Raw genomic sequence first — 15,467 nt, forward strand, 5'->3', positions numbered from 1 at the left:
AGAGAGAGAGAGAGAGAGAGAGAGAGAGAGAGAGATAGAGATAGATATCTGGAGATCCTGTTCCTTCTGAATGGATAGCTCCTACATCAGTCCTGTAAGCTCAGCTGAATGTGAACAGGTGCCAGCCTGACACTTCAATGTGCCAGTTTCAATGCCAGGAGCTATACAGACATCAAACTCTTACAGATAGGGCCTCCTTGCCTTTATCTATAGCTTTCACTTACACACTGTCACCTACACGGCTGTACCTATCACAGACCAGAGAAGCTGAGAAAAGGGTACTAAATAAATACAGAGTATGTAAACCACATATATTAAAGTCAATGAAAGAGGTTTAAATTAAAATCAAGTGTTTATTCATTTACTTTTACTTAAGAAATACAAAATTAGGCTATAAATCTTTATTTGTATTTACTAAATCATAGTAATGTGAAAAGTTAAGGCATTGGTATCCTGGCCAAAAGTAAAAACCCCATTTCTTTAGCATCACAGCACTCTGGTTATAAAAATTAGCATTTTAAACATAATACCATATATTGACTCCTAATTATTGAGTCCTAATTTTAACTTTTATCTAAAATAATTTAATAGTAATAGAGCACAATTCCAAGGAAGAAGGGAAACAGTAAGTTCCCAACGCCAGTGAGGAGAGTGCAGTGGCTGCCACTTGACTCTGGGGTATTATGGAATTTAAAAGTGGAAGGCTGTATGTGCTGGTCTGGTTCCATCTTGTTACCTTTCACCTAATAAATGGGCACATACAGGGAAAGTCACTCATGTAAGGCTATAGAATCACACAGGAGGGAAGATACCCAATTAATAATAGTTATATTATGACAAGTTACAATATGACACAAGAGTGCTTGCTGGTTTGTATGAAGTCCTGGGTTTGATCACCAGCACTGCATAAACTGGGCGTTAATCATTAAAACAGATATTAGGGAAAGAACCCATGATAACATGCTAGGCTGTTAGGATGACACTAAAGCAATAATTTAATACACAAGTTTGCAAACTAGTGTCCAGCGTGACCCATACGTGAACATACATAGCCAGGGCAGCGGCAGCTCATCAATACTTAACTTAGTCCTACTCTTTCTCCATATTGCTTATGCTTTCATCATCAACATCTGAGCTAAATGTCTTCCACAAAAACTTCTCGTTTGCTTTCCAAAGGGAAGCTTCTAGCTCATCTTTCCCTCTGGAGGCTGTGCTTCGAGGTGCTCTGGTACACAGTGTCTCAATCACTGCCAAGTCAGTAAGCTTGCTGAGACTGTCATCATTCTGCTCATTCAAGATGTCCCAGAAATCTTTTGGTCTCTGCTTTGCTTTTGCCACAGGTCCTGAAAGAACGTTCTTTGGCAGCTGTGTGGAATCTTCCCCATGGCTTTTAAAGAGGTCATTAAGAATAGAGGTGTCACCAAGTAAGACTTCCACAGGAGTGTTTTCTGACACTGGGTTTTCTACCCCTTTGTTTCTCAACTTGAAAAGTGGTCTGTTTCCTGAACTGGATGCTCCTGTGAGGTCCCACTGATGTCCTGGGGAATTTTCTAGCTCTGTCTCCAGGGCTTCAGACTTGCTGTTTGGACAAAAGAGTGCCATGGTATCCTTGGATGTGTGGTCCTTTCTCTCACTATGAATTTCTTGAGTAAAGCTGACAGGTGATTTCTTAATCTCTGCATCACTAGAAAATGTGTCTTCTCTATGGGAACCATGATTCTGAAATCTGACTGATTTCCCTTCACATATTTTTGGGTTGTAAACTTGAGACATTTTGTTGGTGGAATCATTACATGATAAAGTACTACCATCTGAGGGCCTTTCTTTTAAAAGAGATTCTTTTCCTTTAGATTTATTCCTCACCCTCTCTTCTTTCTTGTGGACAGATTTCATCAACTTTGCAGCAGAATCTATGAAGAACTCCTTTACCTCTGGGTGTTGAAGACTGTAGAAGTCTCTGAGCATTCTCTGTCGCTCTTCAGATGTGGCACTAGTAACTTGTTCAGCAAACTCCTTTACAGACAGCTTATAATAAGAGGCCATTTCTTCAAACTGCTTTCTAAAGATAGGACAGATAAAGCCAGTGGTCATTTTTTAATTAAAATTTACATTTTATTTTTAAAGAGTTCATCAGGAAGCTGTTGAGATGGCTCAACAGGTATAAGTGAAGAGCTGCATTCAGTTCCTGGAGCCTAAGTAATGGAGGAAAGTGGGTGAACTCCACACAGCTGTCCTCTGGCCTCCACACACCGCTTTGTGGCACATGTGCCTGCACTCACTGTAATGAAGTTAAGAATATTTAATGTGCTCATTAGCCGTGACAGGACACACAAAGGTAAAGCAATGTGCCTCGTCCCTCTGGAACATCAGCTTAGCTCCGTCCTAGGAGAATAAGCTTCTTCCCCAATGCTACCAGAAATAGTCTTTTAGCTCATTAAATCATCAGCTTTTTAGGTAACTCTGATTTATACTATTATATATTTCCTGGGAATCATGAGAGCCCAGCAGGCTACTCTTCCAGTCAGCCAATTTATGACTAACATGAGAATCATCATTTATACAATCTGTATTTGAGAATCTATATAGCAATCAAGTCCTATAGAATAATATTGTTAAAGAATGGCTTTGGTAAATGGAAAATTCTAGAAAAAGTAAAATTCCCCTTCCCTTTCTTTCACAGTATAGAGTTTCATGACATTTTGTTGAGCTTAAAAGAAAGTTCTTGGGCTGGAGAGATGACTCAGTGGTTAAGAGCACTGACTGCTCTTTCAGAGGTCCTGAGTTCAATTCCCAGCACCCACATGGTGGCTCACAGTCATCTGTGATGGGATCCAATGCCCTTTTCTGTGTGTCTGAAGACAGAAACAGTGTATTCACATACATGAAATAAGTAAATCTTAAAACAAAACAAAACAAAAAACAAAAAGAGAGAAAAAGCTGTGTAAGTGTAGTTCTTTTCCCTACTGATTCACCTTTAGTGCAGATGGCTAATGTTGGAAGCCAGATACTACTTTCTAAGCATGGTAGTGCACAACGGCCAGCCTGGTCCTCAAGAGGCAAGAGGACGGAAAGTTGAGACAGTGTGGGTTATGTAGGATGACCCTGTTTCAAAAGCAAAGAAAGCAAATAAGCAAAAAGAGTGAGGTGTTATTTGAAGTGAATTGCTGTCCTATAAGATACTAACAAACACTTCAGTATGCACACACACAAGTGGGCCTTCTGGAACCCTGGTAAAGTGGAGGTAGAAAATTTAGGTTCCTTGAGTCACAGACTGCTGCTCTGCACAGGGAAGGATTTGAAGTTTGAATTGTGCCTACTCCCTAAACCACACTGAAGTCCAATGTGAGAGTATTGGCAAAAGGACCTACAGGATTAATGAGAGGTCATGGAAGAGCATGAAATCCCTGAGGGTTAAGTTTTCCTAGGGTGAGAGAAAAAGAGAACTTTAAAAATAGCACAATGGTATTTTTAAAGCCCCAGTTTTGAGCCAGGCTTGGTAGAACATGCTTGTGATTCCAACACTCTGAATGTGAAGGCAGAAGGATTGATTCTTAATCATCCTCAGCTATATGGTATGTTTGAGGCCAGTATGGGCATCACCAGATCCTGTCTTATCCCCATCCCCACTAAAAACCATGAAAAAAAATATATATATATTTGCTGATGCTGTGTTTGGGCTTTAAGTAGTGAGAGTTCAGTGTCTATAGATGTGTCTTTAGATAAAAACTGAAGCCAGTGCTGCAGTACATGGTAAGGGCCCCACTCACTGTACACAACAGGTCGACCAGTTTTTACAGAGTCCTGTTGTGTCCAAGCACTACTGTACAAACTACACAACAGCAAGACAGCCCCAGTCTCCTGCCTTATGGAGTTCTGTCGGCTAAAGCAGTCAAAGCAATACAATCTCGTAGTCTCGTGATGAAGGGTAAATTCAGCTCTACAGGTGCTCACAGTGGGTGCTGAAGTATTTGCTGGTAGGCAGGGAGAGTAGGGAGAGGTTCTCTGCTGTCACTTCAACCTGTCAGGTAAGGATGAGCCAAGAACCATTCAAGAACTAGTTCTCATGGGACCTAGAACACACCAGAACAGGTGAAAAAACAGAACTGGCCAGCAATCATGGGTCTCCATTGGTAGGTTTTAAGGCTGAATTTTCTTCTACATATAACATTTTTAGTGTAAAACAATGTTTTTTTAAATGTATGTTTGTAGGAGCTTTAACACTACTTCCTTTTGTGATTTCTTGTTCACTTGTCTCTGCCTCCACTGCCAGGTAACAGTCTCTTGTGGTTGTCATGCAGCCAAAGACGAGCACCCACATTCTTCTGTGGCTGAGAGGTATGCCATGGTTTCTGGAGCTCATTCATGTCTTGTCATATGTTCCACCCCTGATCAACAGCCATACCACCTACAACAATGTAGTTCATTCCACCAGTAATGCTCCCCTCCCCCAATTTCTATCCTGGAAACTGCCAATGTTCTTGTTGGAAAACAAGCATGTTCTTAAATGGTTCCACTGTCATGTCAAATGAAGTTACTATTCTGCCCTTAGTCATCACCAAATCCATTTCTAGGACCCAGTAAGTGTTTGTACTCATTTACAAAGAGTTAGTAACCAGTGGGGTATTAGGTAATGTCTTTAATGTATCCAAGACTTGGTGATGTCTCGGCCAAAGTAATTTTATTTCTTCTGTGCTAAGACAACACATAACCTCACCTGTGATCCTGGGGCAGGTCACCCCTGGGAGGAGTGATTTTTTTTTTTTAATATTTATTTATTTATTTATTTATTTATTTAATGTATTTGAGTACACCATTGCTTTCTTCAGACACACCAGAAAAGGGCATCAGATCCCATTACAGATGGTTGTGAGCCACCATGTGGTTGCTGGGAATTGAACTCAGGACCTCTGGAAGAGCAGTCAGTGCTCTTAACCGCTGAGCCATCTCTCCAGCCCGAGGAGTGATGTTTTAACACTACTTAACCCAAGGAGCCTATGGCTGTTCCTTATAGAATGATTTTTGGCCTTCTCACTAATTTTCCTAATTCTGGGAAATGCAAAGTATAACAGAAACATAAGCTAATCACTTTTATGAGAACAAAAAAACTTAGTAGAGTAGCTTTAAAAAAAGTGAAAAGAAAAACCAAGTTAGGAATCCATTAGTGTATCTATCAGAAGTCATGATGACAAAATTTCAAAGCACTTTTCCACATGGGAAGGAGCTGGACTGTGTCTGACACCACCATGTCACTACCTTACTTTCTGAGTCTGGATGTGCCGAAAGCCCTAGAAGTTTATCACTCAGCTAATAAAAGGTACAGCCTCAAATGTGACTGACTATCACGGCAGCAGGAAGGGGTGGGGTGTCCAGGCACTCTAATTAGTGTCCTGGATTTCTAATACTACTCTTTACTTTTCTCTAGCGTGAAAAATTTCCTCTCTGGGTTGGGTAGAGAAAACAGTGAAAGTAAGCAAGAAGAAATCACTCATATATCTGCTTCCTTTTGAACAGACACCACTATAGGGACCAAGACCCATGATTCTTTAAAGACTGGGGAAATGTAGTCAGTCTTCTAGAAGAATCACTGACAACAATAAAAAAAAGCATACCCTGCAGAAAACGCTGTTGCCAGGCAAGCCTGCCAGGCAGGTAAGGGGCTGCCTCATGCCAGCTCTATGGGTTACGGTGGGGCTTGCTACTCCTTTTCCAGGCAGCTCAGGAACCAACTGTAAGCAAGAGCAGGTATCATGTCCACTGTCCATAGAGGTCATGAGAACCAGACTGGCTGCAACACCCCACCCACTGACTCTTGACACCATTCTTGGTAACATTAATGGTGTGTGGAGATCTCACTGGCTCACTCATTTCTTCACCTGACCCCTGAGGACTGCCTGAATCCCATGTTTGTCTCTACTTCTACATCTCTGTGATCCCAGAACTTAGGAGTTATGGCAGGAGATTCATAATACCAGCCTGAACTATTCCAGCAAATTCCAGGCCAGTCTGAGCTATTTAGTGAGATCCTGACTCAAAAGCATTTGCTTTTATTTTTTTAAATATAAAAGTTCCCATTTTCTGAAGTTAGAATGCAAGGTATAATTATACATTACGTATCTTATTATGAATCAGTATTTCTTTTGAGAATTGGCCTGCGGTCTAGCCACAGAAAAACATACCTGCGGATACCTTTTGGTGTTTCTCCGATGATGAAGGTAGTATGGTTTGTACGGTAGACATCTTTCTTTTTCTGGATTACAGGGTGGGATATGAACAGAGGAGAGGAAATGCCTCCATCACTTGGTGGTTGATCTTCCTCTGTAGGTGTCACTATGTTTGCGTTCACTTTATTTTTGTATGTCTGAAAAAAAAGCAAGTACAACCTAAGCCTGAAAACAGTTTTGGGTTGATATGACAAAGAATGCTACACTTATTTCCCAGGCACTTTTTATAGTGAAGCAGATCACATTATCCAACTGAAGCAACTATTGGAGGATGTTAGTTAACACCATTAAAAGGACAGAAAAATGTGGTACTGTCTACTGTCAAGGCTATAGGTGTATTGACACACAGGTTGATCGCTACTACCCTAAGGAGAATAACCAATGATTAAATGAATGAGGCTCAGAACTGGTCTGTTTAGGCCAGATGTGGTTGTGTAGACCTATAATCTCAGCAATTTAGAGGTAGAGGTAGGTAGATCAGGCACTGAAGGTTATTCTGAACAACACAGGGCTACTAGGTCAACATGAGCTGCCTGAAACCCAATTTCAACAAGTGAGACAGGACTAAAGAGACAGCTCAGTAGGCAGAGATTCTTGTATAAGGCCCTATAAGTAGATCCCACAAGGCAGGAGAGGACCAACACCAAAGACCTGTCCTCTGACCTGGATATGTATGTTATAGCACACACGCATGCACTATAAATAAATATTTAAAAATAAAAACAAAAATAGTTCACCTAGTTTTTAAAATTTTGCTTTTCTAAAAATTATGATGCAATTTATGTTTAATTTTATACAAGCACATAAACTAGAAAAATAAACTGTTATGTAACAAAAAGAAAAACTAGTTTTTAAAGTCCTACTTGTCAACCTGTGTTAGGCTAACGAATATTCAATATTTTAAAACACTGTCTACAGTTTGTAAGTTATAAAGAAAACCAAACTTACTTTACAATAATTTTACAGCTGTTTGTTTGTGTAGTGACATAAAATAGTGGGTAAGGAAAAAAATGTTGTGTGCGTCTAATCTCAATGTGTGACCAAGTGGAAAGTTCTATTCCATTCAAAAAATAAAAATAATAGATACAAATTTACAACAACAAAAACATATTTAAGTTTAAAAGTGAGAAAAATCAAGCCTTCTAGGTTCAAAACCAAAGAAATGACAGAGCAATGAGTGTGAGCCCAGCAGCCACAGGTTAGTACTCTAGAACCCTGCTTGAGGACCTACAATGGAGCTAGCTGGGGTATGGACATGATTTAATGCCCTGGAATGAAAAAGCAAAGAAACAGGCTGGGAAGACAACTTCATTGGCAAAATGTTTACTGCACAAAGACAGAGATCTGTACTAGAGGCTGGCTAGACAGCTTGGAGGGGTGAGGTACTTGTTGTAAAGTCTGATGACCTAATTTTGATTCCCAGAAACCACTTGTGGATGAAGAGAACCAATTTCTGAAAATTACCCTCTGACCACTGTGGCACTAGCACATATGTACAAATGTATCTTAACTAAATAAAAAGTATTAATACTTCTACTAATAATAGAAGATCCAAGTGTGATGCACAGAACTCATCAAAGCTGGGTGCTGTGGTACACACTTGCAATCCTGATGCTGGGGAGGAAGCAGTAAGATCCTAAGGCTCACTGTCCCCAGGATGACAAGACACTTATGGGCACATATGCCCACTCCCACATGAAAAATATACACATAGCAGAGACGCAACGCTGAAGACGTAGCACAGTAGTAACATGCTGGCCCCAAACATGCAAGGCCTTAGATTCCATACCCAGCACTCCCCTCCCCACAAGAAGGACTGCTGACTTAAAATTTTAAAGCTGGACAAGCCTAAACAGGTATACAGAATGGAGGCAGGGGCTACCTTCTTACTCTAGACAGAAAGAATGATTAGAGACAAAACCGAATGGCCAGTGGGTGGCAACTGGAAAATCTGATTTTGTATATCCTGAGTTGTAAGAAAAGCTATGCTGAAAAATCACATAAAAAACTGGCCAAGAACCATTGAAAACCAGAGTCCGATGAGGTGCAAATACCAGAACAGAATAGGAAGGTTTGTGATTTGGTGGGGAAAAGAATTCAGAAACTAATAGAACACTAAAACCCCATCACTGCTAAGCCACAGGTGCAGCCAATATGAGAGCTCTATTGCAGGATGACAATGAATAGAATGACCTGAGGGACACTTTAGAAGAACTTAGCTGGAAAGATTAAACAACCAACCAAGACAAACAAACAAACAAACAAACCCAGCAAGGCATTGTATAAGCACACTTGAGACAGATCAAATACAAACTTTAAGAAAAATTTTAAAACAAAATAGAAAGAATATATGGGTTAAACAGCCGATAAACAGATCTGCAATGATAGTTGATAAACTAGGAGAATGAAGTGACTTAGAATGTAGTACAGGTATTGAAGGGAGAAGAGACAGAAAACATACCTTGAAATTCAAGGAAAGAATAGAGAAAATGGGAGATAATGCAACCAAAGGGCAAAAACTTAAAGAAAACTTCCAATTAAAAAAAGGAGAGAGGAACTTTACTAGGAAAAATGAAAATAAATGAGGAAACATTCTAAAACCTACTGGAGGGAGAGAGAGTAAAAAAGAATCAGCAAATGTAAGTAATGTAAGTAATGTTTCTACAGAATAGGGCAAGGTCTTCAGCATGCACACAAGGCAGCACCACCTAAAATCACACACCAGTCCAATGACAGCTGATGATTGCTGAAGCCAGGCCCTTTAGTATGGGCCTGTACTCCCAGCTCCTTGAGAGGCTAAAACTTCCAGACATAGAAGACCATTTAGAAGCTGTGTATATTTAACCCCTTCTTTTTCTTGTTTAATGTATATAACTTAACTTACATTCACACCCCTCCCAACTCCTTCAAGTAACTGTATACAAACCATTTCTAATGAAGATAAACAGATGCCTCAGAAGCAGTAATGATGCACATGGACAAGCAGTGCTAGGCAGATAGCTGACAGCAGTCAGTAATGCTGAAAGCTGCTCTGCTAAGGTCATCAGGTTTTTTAACATCAGGTTTTTAAATTGTCTGAAAATATCAATAAAGAGAAGAAAATACTGATCTTTAAGATAAATCCAAAAGAGATGTTACGTATTTATTTCCATTAGAAACAAGATGAGGGCTACAAGTTACTGACAACTTCTGATCTCTAGAATGAATATTCATTATTTTAAGAGATGAGAATGTTACTATGAGTATAAAGAGAATAAGTAGAAAGAGCAACTGAGCCAACCAAGACCTCTCCTTCCTCTTACAGTGTGACTTTTGAAGCCATGGAGATGGAGCCTGGCAATGGCTCTTTTTACTTGTTTATGCAATTGCTCTTTCTGACATTTCAAAGCTCACATTTTATACACATCTAAAGAACCAGTTTTATAAATCCTTCAGGAATTCAGCCTTTGCAAACACAGATGCTGGACATATGGGTCATTAGACTTTTGTGACATATTCCACAATTTAAAACAAGATTCTTAAAAGGAGAAAAATCATTTTCCTTCATATGAATTCTACAGCCTATTTTTTATTATGTTTAAAAAGGTATCATTTCAGATTGCTACTTAGTAGATAAACTTACCATTTTATTGAAATTAGGTTGTAGAACATAAATTCGTATTTAGCCTGACTGTATTAAGATTTCAAGAATCTATGTGCTGTCACAGTTATACTAAATTATAAGTATGAAAAGAAGGTAGTGAATTATATTCTGATTGCTGTTTAACAAGTTACCATGGTATTACTGGCTTGAAACAATGTAAACTTCTGACCTTACATTTCTGTAGGTGTGTCTGACACGGGTCTCACTGGGCTAAAATCAAAGTGCTGGCAGAGTTATGTTCCTTTTCTGAGGCTCTATGGGACAATTCATTTCCATACTTTCCTAACTCCCAGAGGCAGACCACAGTCCTTGTCTTCCTCTAACACTTCTTTCAGGGTCACAGCATGCTATGAGTACAGCCAGGGAAGATTCTTCTTGTGAGAATGAATATGAATATACTAAGCCCAGCCAGATACTTACAGCAAAGGATTCTTGTCAGTTAGCTGGTATCCTTAATGGTATCCATCTAGTTAATTCAACAAGGTAAGCTTGATTCAACCTGAACTGCACCTACAACCTTAATTCTGTCAGCAGGTAGGGTAACATTAATGAGCTCCAGAGTCTGGCCCTGGCAGGAATCTTAGAGATTAGGGGACTTTTTCTTACTAACGGTCCTTTGCCAGTGTCCACACTGATCCTATGAAGGTTCTGGGACCACAGAGAAAGGTACTCTTGAGCCTTTTGAAGCTCCATTTGCAAGGTGTGTATGTGAGCATTCACACATTTCTCAGACAGAAGAGCCTAAGATGTTTTATCATTATCTTAAAGTATATGTAAGCAGAAAGAATTATGAACTGCTGGTTTATACAGCTCCATTTATATAGTTTAACATTATAGAGACAGAGAAGAGGCGAGCTAAAAGCACTCTTCTTCTCTGGGAGAGCAGGCAAACAACTGGATCACTGTGTTAAAACTGGATGGAAAACTTTGCAATTAAAAGGTGAAGGAAGAAAGCAAAAGCCTGTTTCTGCACGGCCATAAATATTCCCCTTTCTACTGATTAGTGAATTGATTGAGACATTGTTTCAGTATTTGCCCAGGTTGGCCTTGAACTCAAGGGACTCATAGAAGTCCCATATTAGTCTTAAGTTCCTATTTCCTTGCCTGTCTCCTGTATGCTACAATTACAGACACAAACCTGGCATCTCTAATATTTTCTCCAATTTTTTTTTTTTTTTTTTTTTTTTTGCAGTTTATATATGAAATGCTCCTACAGGCATATATGTGTTTGAACATTTGGTCCCCAGCTGGTGACACTGTCTGAGGAAGCTGTGGAACCTTTGGAATGTAGGCTTTGCTGACATAGAGTATTAGGGCTTGCCTTAAGGGTTACAGCTTGGCCCTGCTTTTGATCCCCACCCCCCTTCCTGACCTGCCACACGCTTCTGCTGCCACGAACTCTGACATGCCTTCCCACCATGACAACTGAAGCTCTGAGCCAAAATCTGTCTTAAGTTGCTTCTGTCATGTATTTTGTCACAGTGACAATAAAAGTAACTAATGCAGCTGCTTAAAAATATCAAGAATAGGGGACTGGAGAGATGGCTCAGTAGACAAGAGTACATGCTGCTCTTGAAGAGTAGCGGGGGCCTGAGGTGGCTCACAACCATCCATAACTCCAGTTCTAGGAGATTTAATACCATCTTCTGACCTCTGTGTGCACCAGACATGCATGGAAAACACTCATACACATGAACTGATGATGATGATGAAGAGAAGGAGGAAAAGGAAGAGGAGAGGATGAGAAGGAAGAAGAGGAAGAGGAGGTGGTAGAGGAGGAAGAAGAGGAAGAAGATGAGGAGGAAGAAGAGGAAGATGATTAATCTTAAAGCTGGGCATGGTGGTAGTTCCAGCACTCAGGAGTAGAGGTAGGAGGGTTGTGAATCTGAGGCTAGCCTGAGCTATGCAACAAAACCTTGTATCAAAAGAAAATTAAATCATCTCAAAAGAAAAATTAATAAAAATATTTCATTACTAAAGTACTTTCTCAAGGTGAAGGTACTAACATACTGATGGTTTGGAAGCTGCCACTCCACATAAATTCTGAGTTCTAAGTATGATAGTAAAAATAAGAAAGGCGTTATGAAAGTAAGACCCTTATCTACTGCTCACCAAGTAGGAGAATTTCTGGTAAACTCTTACTTTAGAAAACATCACACTTCCAACAGCCAGTCACTTGGTAAACTATGCAGCTCTGTTAGGTATGTTCACTATATTATCTACATTAAAAAAAAATCAAATCTAACTTTGAGAGTCTTTGTTAAAAAATAAAACTTACTACACAAATTTAAAAATGTAGCAACCATTCCTCAATATAAACAAAGTTAAATAAATCTGATAAAAAGATGTACTAAATAAAAATCAGGAGGTTACTCATAAAAATAAACTTACCAGGACAGTAAAGTAATAATTTGAATTAATAAGTACTAAGTAACATCTCTTCCTTCTCTGGGCATGGGGAGTCTACATAGAACACTCAGTTAAAAGTGGGAAAATTCCCATCCCTTTAGAATTTTAGATTAAGACAAAAGGTAAACACTAGGCTAAGCTAATTATGTGGACCCTAGTCTTATTTATATCACTAAAACTTTAAATATGGTGTTGTCTTTACAAAAATAATTGCTATTCAAATTCAACTTCAGTAAATAAAAGTTAGTCTATATAAAACACTTCTACAAAGGACAATTGTTCTAATGTAGGTTGGCCAAACCAGTCTTCCTATCTACCAACAATTAAACACTAAATTTGGAAATTGCAATAGCTTTGGTAAAGCAATCAATCAACTTTTGATTTTTCTGATTTACCTATAAAATAGGCTTCAAAAAAATAAAACTGCTATTTAAAGCTGGATAATGCAAATATTCCTGACTTGTGATTTTTAAATCATAAAAGACACGTGAGGATAGTAACTAAGAAGGAACGTGTGTAGGGATGTGTTCACTGTGTACCCTCCCTTCTCTCTCACATTACATAAGAGCATGCCCAGTTGAATCTTATGTACTTTGTACACTCTGCAAATCTGAAACTCAAGGTAATGCAAATCAACCCTTTTCCACTTAGAAAGATAAAAAGGGGTGGGGGTGGGGTGGGGGGAAAGCACAGAAAATCTCCAAAGCAAAACTTGAGAAAATAAATGAGTCCATACTAGGTCTTATCAGCCATAATTCTGAACAACTCACATCTTACTATAGTTTTAGGCTTACATTGGTGATAGCATGAAAGTTATTTATGATCCTGTAACAATATGAAATAAAAAAAATCCTTGGATAATCTGGATTTTATCTTTCTAATGTTATTTTTACATCCATTTATTTATTTTGTATTCACATGCCAGAGCATGTGTGTGGAGGTCAAAGGACAACTTTTGGAGTCAGTTCTTTTTGTCTATCACAAGGTTCCAGGGTTGGTGGCTTTTACCTGCTAAGCTCTCTCACTAGCCATTATTCCTTTAGTAAAGTACATGATCTGTAATCAAAGCAATAGACCTAAGTCAAGGGGCCTTACTTTTATTCAAGCAACAGTTTTGTATTCCAGACTCAACTAAAAAAAGAAAAGCTACAGACTTTTCAGTATGAGAGGGTTGAGAGGTCCTCCTACTTCACAGCTCTATGACGACATTTGCTTTTTCTGTTTATTCAGCCATGTATGGAATGTATATATTAGAAAACAGCTCTGTATAGTTCAGAGAATATTTATAAACAAACAAACAAACAAACCTCCTTTTATTATTAATTGAAATGAAACATAAATTTGGAGGTAAGCTGCTAAAGAAAGGCTCTTACATAGAAATGAGAACTTAACAGGGAATGGCCCTCATAACCACATCCTGTAACAAATGGGTCAAGAGTTTAAAATCCAGGAGAGTGAAGAACTGGTTTTTTTTTTTTTGGCCTGTTTTATTCTTGTCTTTTTAAACAAACAAACAAACAAACAAACAAACAATACAGGTTTTTCAGTGAAGTTGCAGGAGGCCTTAGAACTAATGAAATCCAAGCTGGCCTAGAACTTGGGTACTTTTGCTTTGGCCTTGTGGTTATATAAGCTTGCCACCATGAGTCCAACTTTTGAAGATAATCATGAAGAATCTTGTTGTGGTTTGAATGAAAATGGCTGCCATAGGTCTATAGGGAGGGGTACTACTGGGAGGTGTGGCCTTGTTTGAGGAAGTGTCTACTGGGGTTGGACTTTGGGATTTCAGAAGCCCAAGCTGGCCCAGTAACCCTCTCTATTCTTGCTACTTGCAGATCCAGATATAGAACACTCAGTTAACTTTCCAGCACTGTGTCTGCCTGAATGCCACTATCCTATACATTATGACAATAATGGACTAAACATCTGAACTGTAAGCCAGCCCCAATTAAATGTTTTCTCTTGTAAGAGTTGCTGTGGTCATGGTATCTCTTCACAACAATAAAATCCAAACTAAGACAAGCCTTTAGTTTCTATTTTACAGAGAAGGTATTATAGATAATCTCTCTTGGAACTAATTTTGGAACCACATTCATAACCAGTACACAGTATCTCCCCAGCTCACCTCAGCCTACACATTGCAGAGGAAGGCTGCTCACAGTGGTGCACAGGCAGGGTAGCCTGTCTGTGGCAGTTCCTGTATCAGGAACTACTGATATCTTTGACTAGGCAGATGAACAATGGATCTGGCTATGGAGTTGCTTACTTTCAGAGCACACAAGAAAAGTGGATGTATCAGCCATACTGATGTCCTCAAAGCCAGGTGGTCAGGTTTAACCAGCAATGGCAAACTGGAACTAAAGGGAGATTTTCAAAGGCAGTGGAAAGTCATGATGGTAGAAGGCTAAACTCAGAATGCTGGTTCTAAGATGAATGGAGGGCCTGCCTATGCCAGGAAAGTCTGGGGCCTACAGCTCGCTCCCAAGGCTAAATAGTTCTAAGCATACTCTAAGGTCACCATCATGTGTGGCCTTGCCACTCCATCATCCTGATCACACCAAATATGCCATGAAGAATACAAATCAAGTGTTCTTTCAGTTTCTGTTTTCATCAAGCCTTCAACTGTGAAGTCTGAAGCAGTAATGTTTTGTTTACACATCTGTTCAAACAAAAGACTTAAAAAGAGATCTCTCTGGTTAAGGGCCAAATTGTAAGCACACACAAAGGCATAAATCGCTTATCTTTGCAATGCAAGGAATTGGGAGAGCTTTCAGAACAGATAGAACAGTGAAAGAAGATGCATGCAAATGGCAGCTGGACCTAAAGTGATACAACTGTGTAACAATCTTTGTGCAACAGTGAAAACTACTAAAATTAATTATGCAATGTTATCATACTGTAGGTCTCTGTATTCAACAAAAACCTAAGGCTAAAAGCTACTCCTGAACCTTAAACCATTGTCTAGGAAAAAAACTAACTGGTTAGAGGATCCAACCCAAATACATACCGAAGCTACATTTTCTGCATATGTTTAAAACTGACAGTCAGGTCTGAAAACATAAGCAGATTAAAAACACAAGTATGTTATGGGAGGAAGAGGGGACTGAGGTTGGCAACTTTAGCTCCTTTCCCCCAGGAGGTACAATAGCTGCAATCTAAAGCAACCTTATTTTGTGTGGGTTTCATGACAGGAT

At 39.2% G+C, this 15,467-nt stretch overlaps 1 protein-coding gene across 4 annotated transcripts in view; it reads right to left on the bottom strand.

The window, feature by feature from the left end:
• Window positions 1-333: 333 nt before the first annotated feature.
• Window positions 334-15,467, bottom strand: part of Ercc6l2 (ERCC excision repair 6 like 2) — a 79,685-nt gene continuing 64,551 nt past the window's right edge. For 2 of the 4 annotated variants that reach the window (XM_034510561.2, XM_034510562.2), the window contains exons 18-19: window positions 6,177-6,358; window positions 334-2,059 (exon numbers count right to left, since the gene is read on the bottom strand). In XM_034510561.2, coding sequence (XP_034366452.1) covers window positions 1,090-2,059; window positions 6,177-6,358 — 1,152 coding nt within the window. In that variant the 3' untranslated portion in view covers window positions 334-1,089. Of the gene's footprint in view, window positions 2,060-2,086; window positions 2,279-6,176; window positions 6,359-15,467 lie in introns of those variants that run through there. The other 2 variants (XM_076938854.1, XR_013111991.1) reach the window with 2 other exon arrangements.

Source organism: Arvicanthis niloticus, chromosome 8, assembly GCF_011762505.2.
Source record: "Arvicanthis niloticus isolate mArvNil1 chromosome 8, mArvNil1.pat.X, whole genome shotgun sequence".
Lineage (NCBI taxonomy): Eukaryota > Metazoa > Chordata > Mammalia > Rodentia > Muridae > Arvicanthis > Arvicanthis niloticus.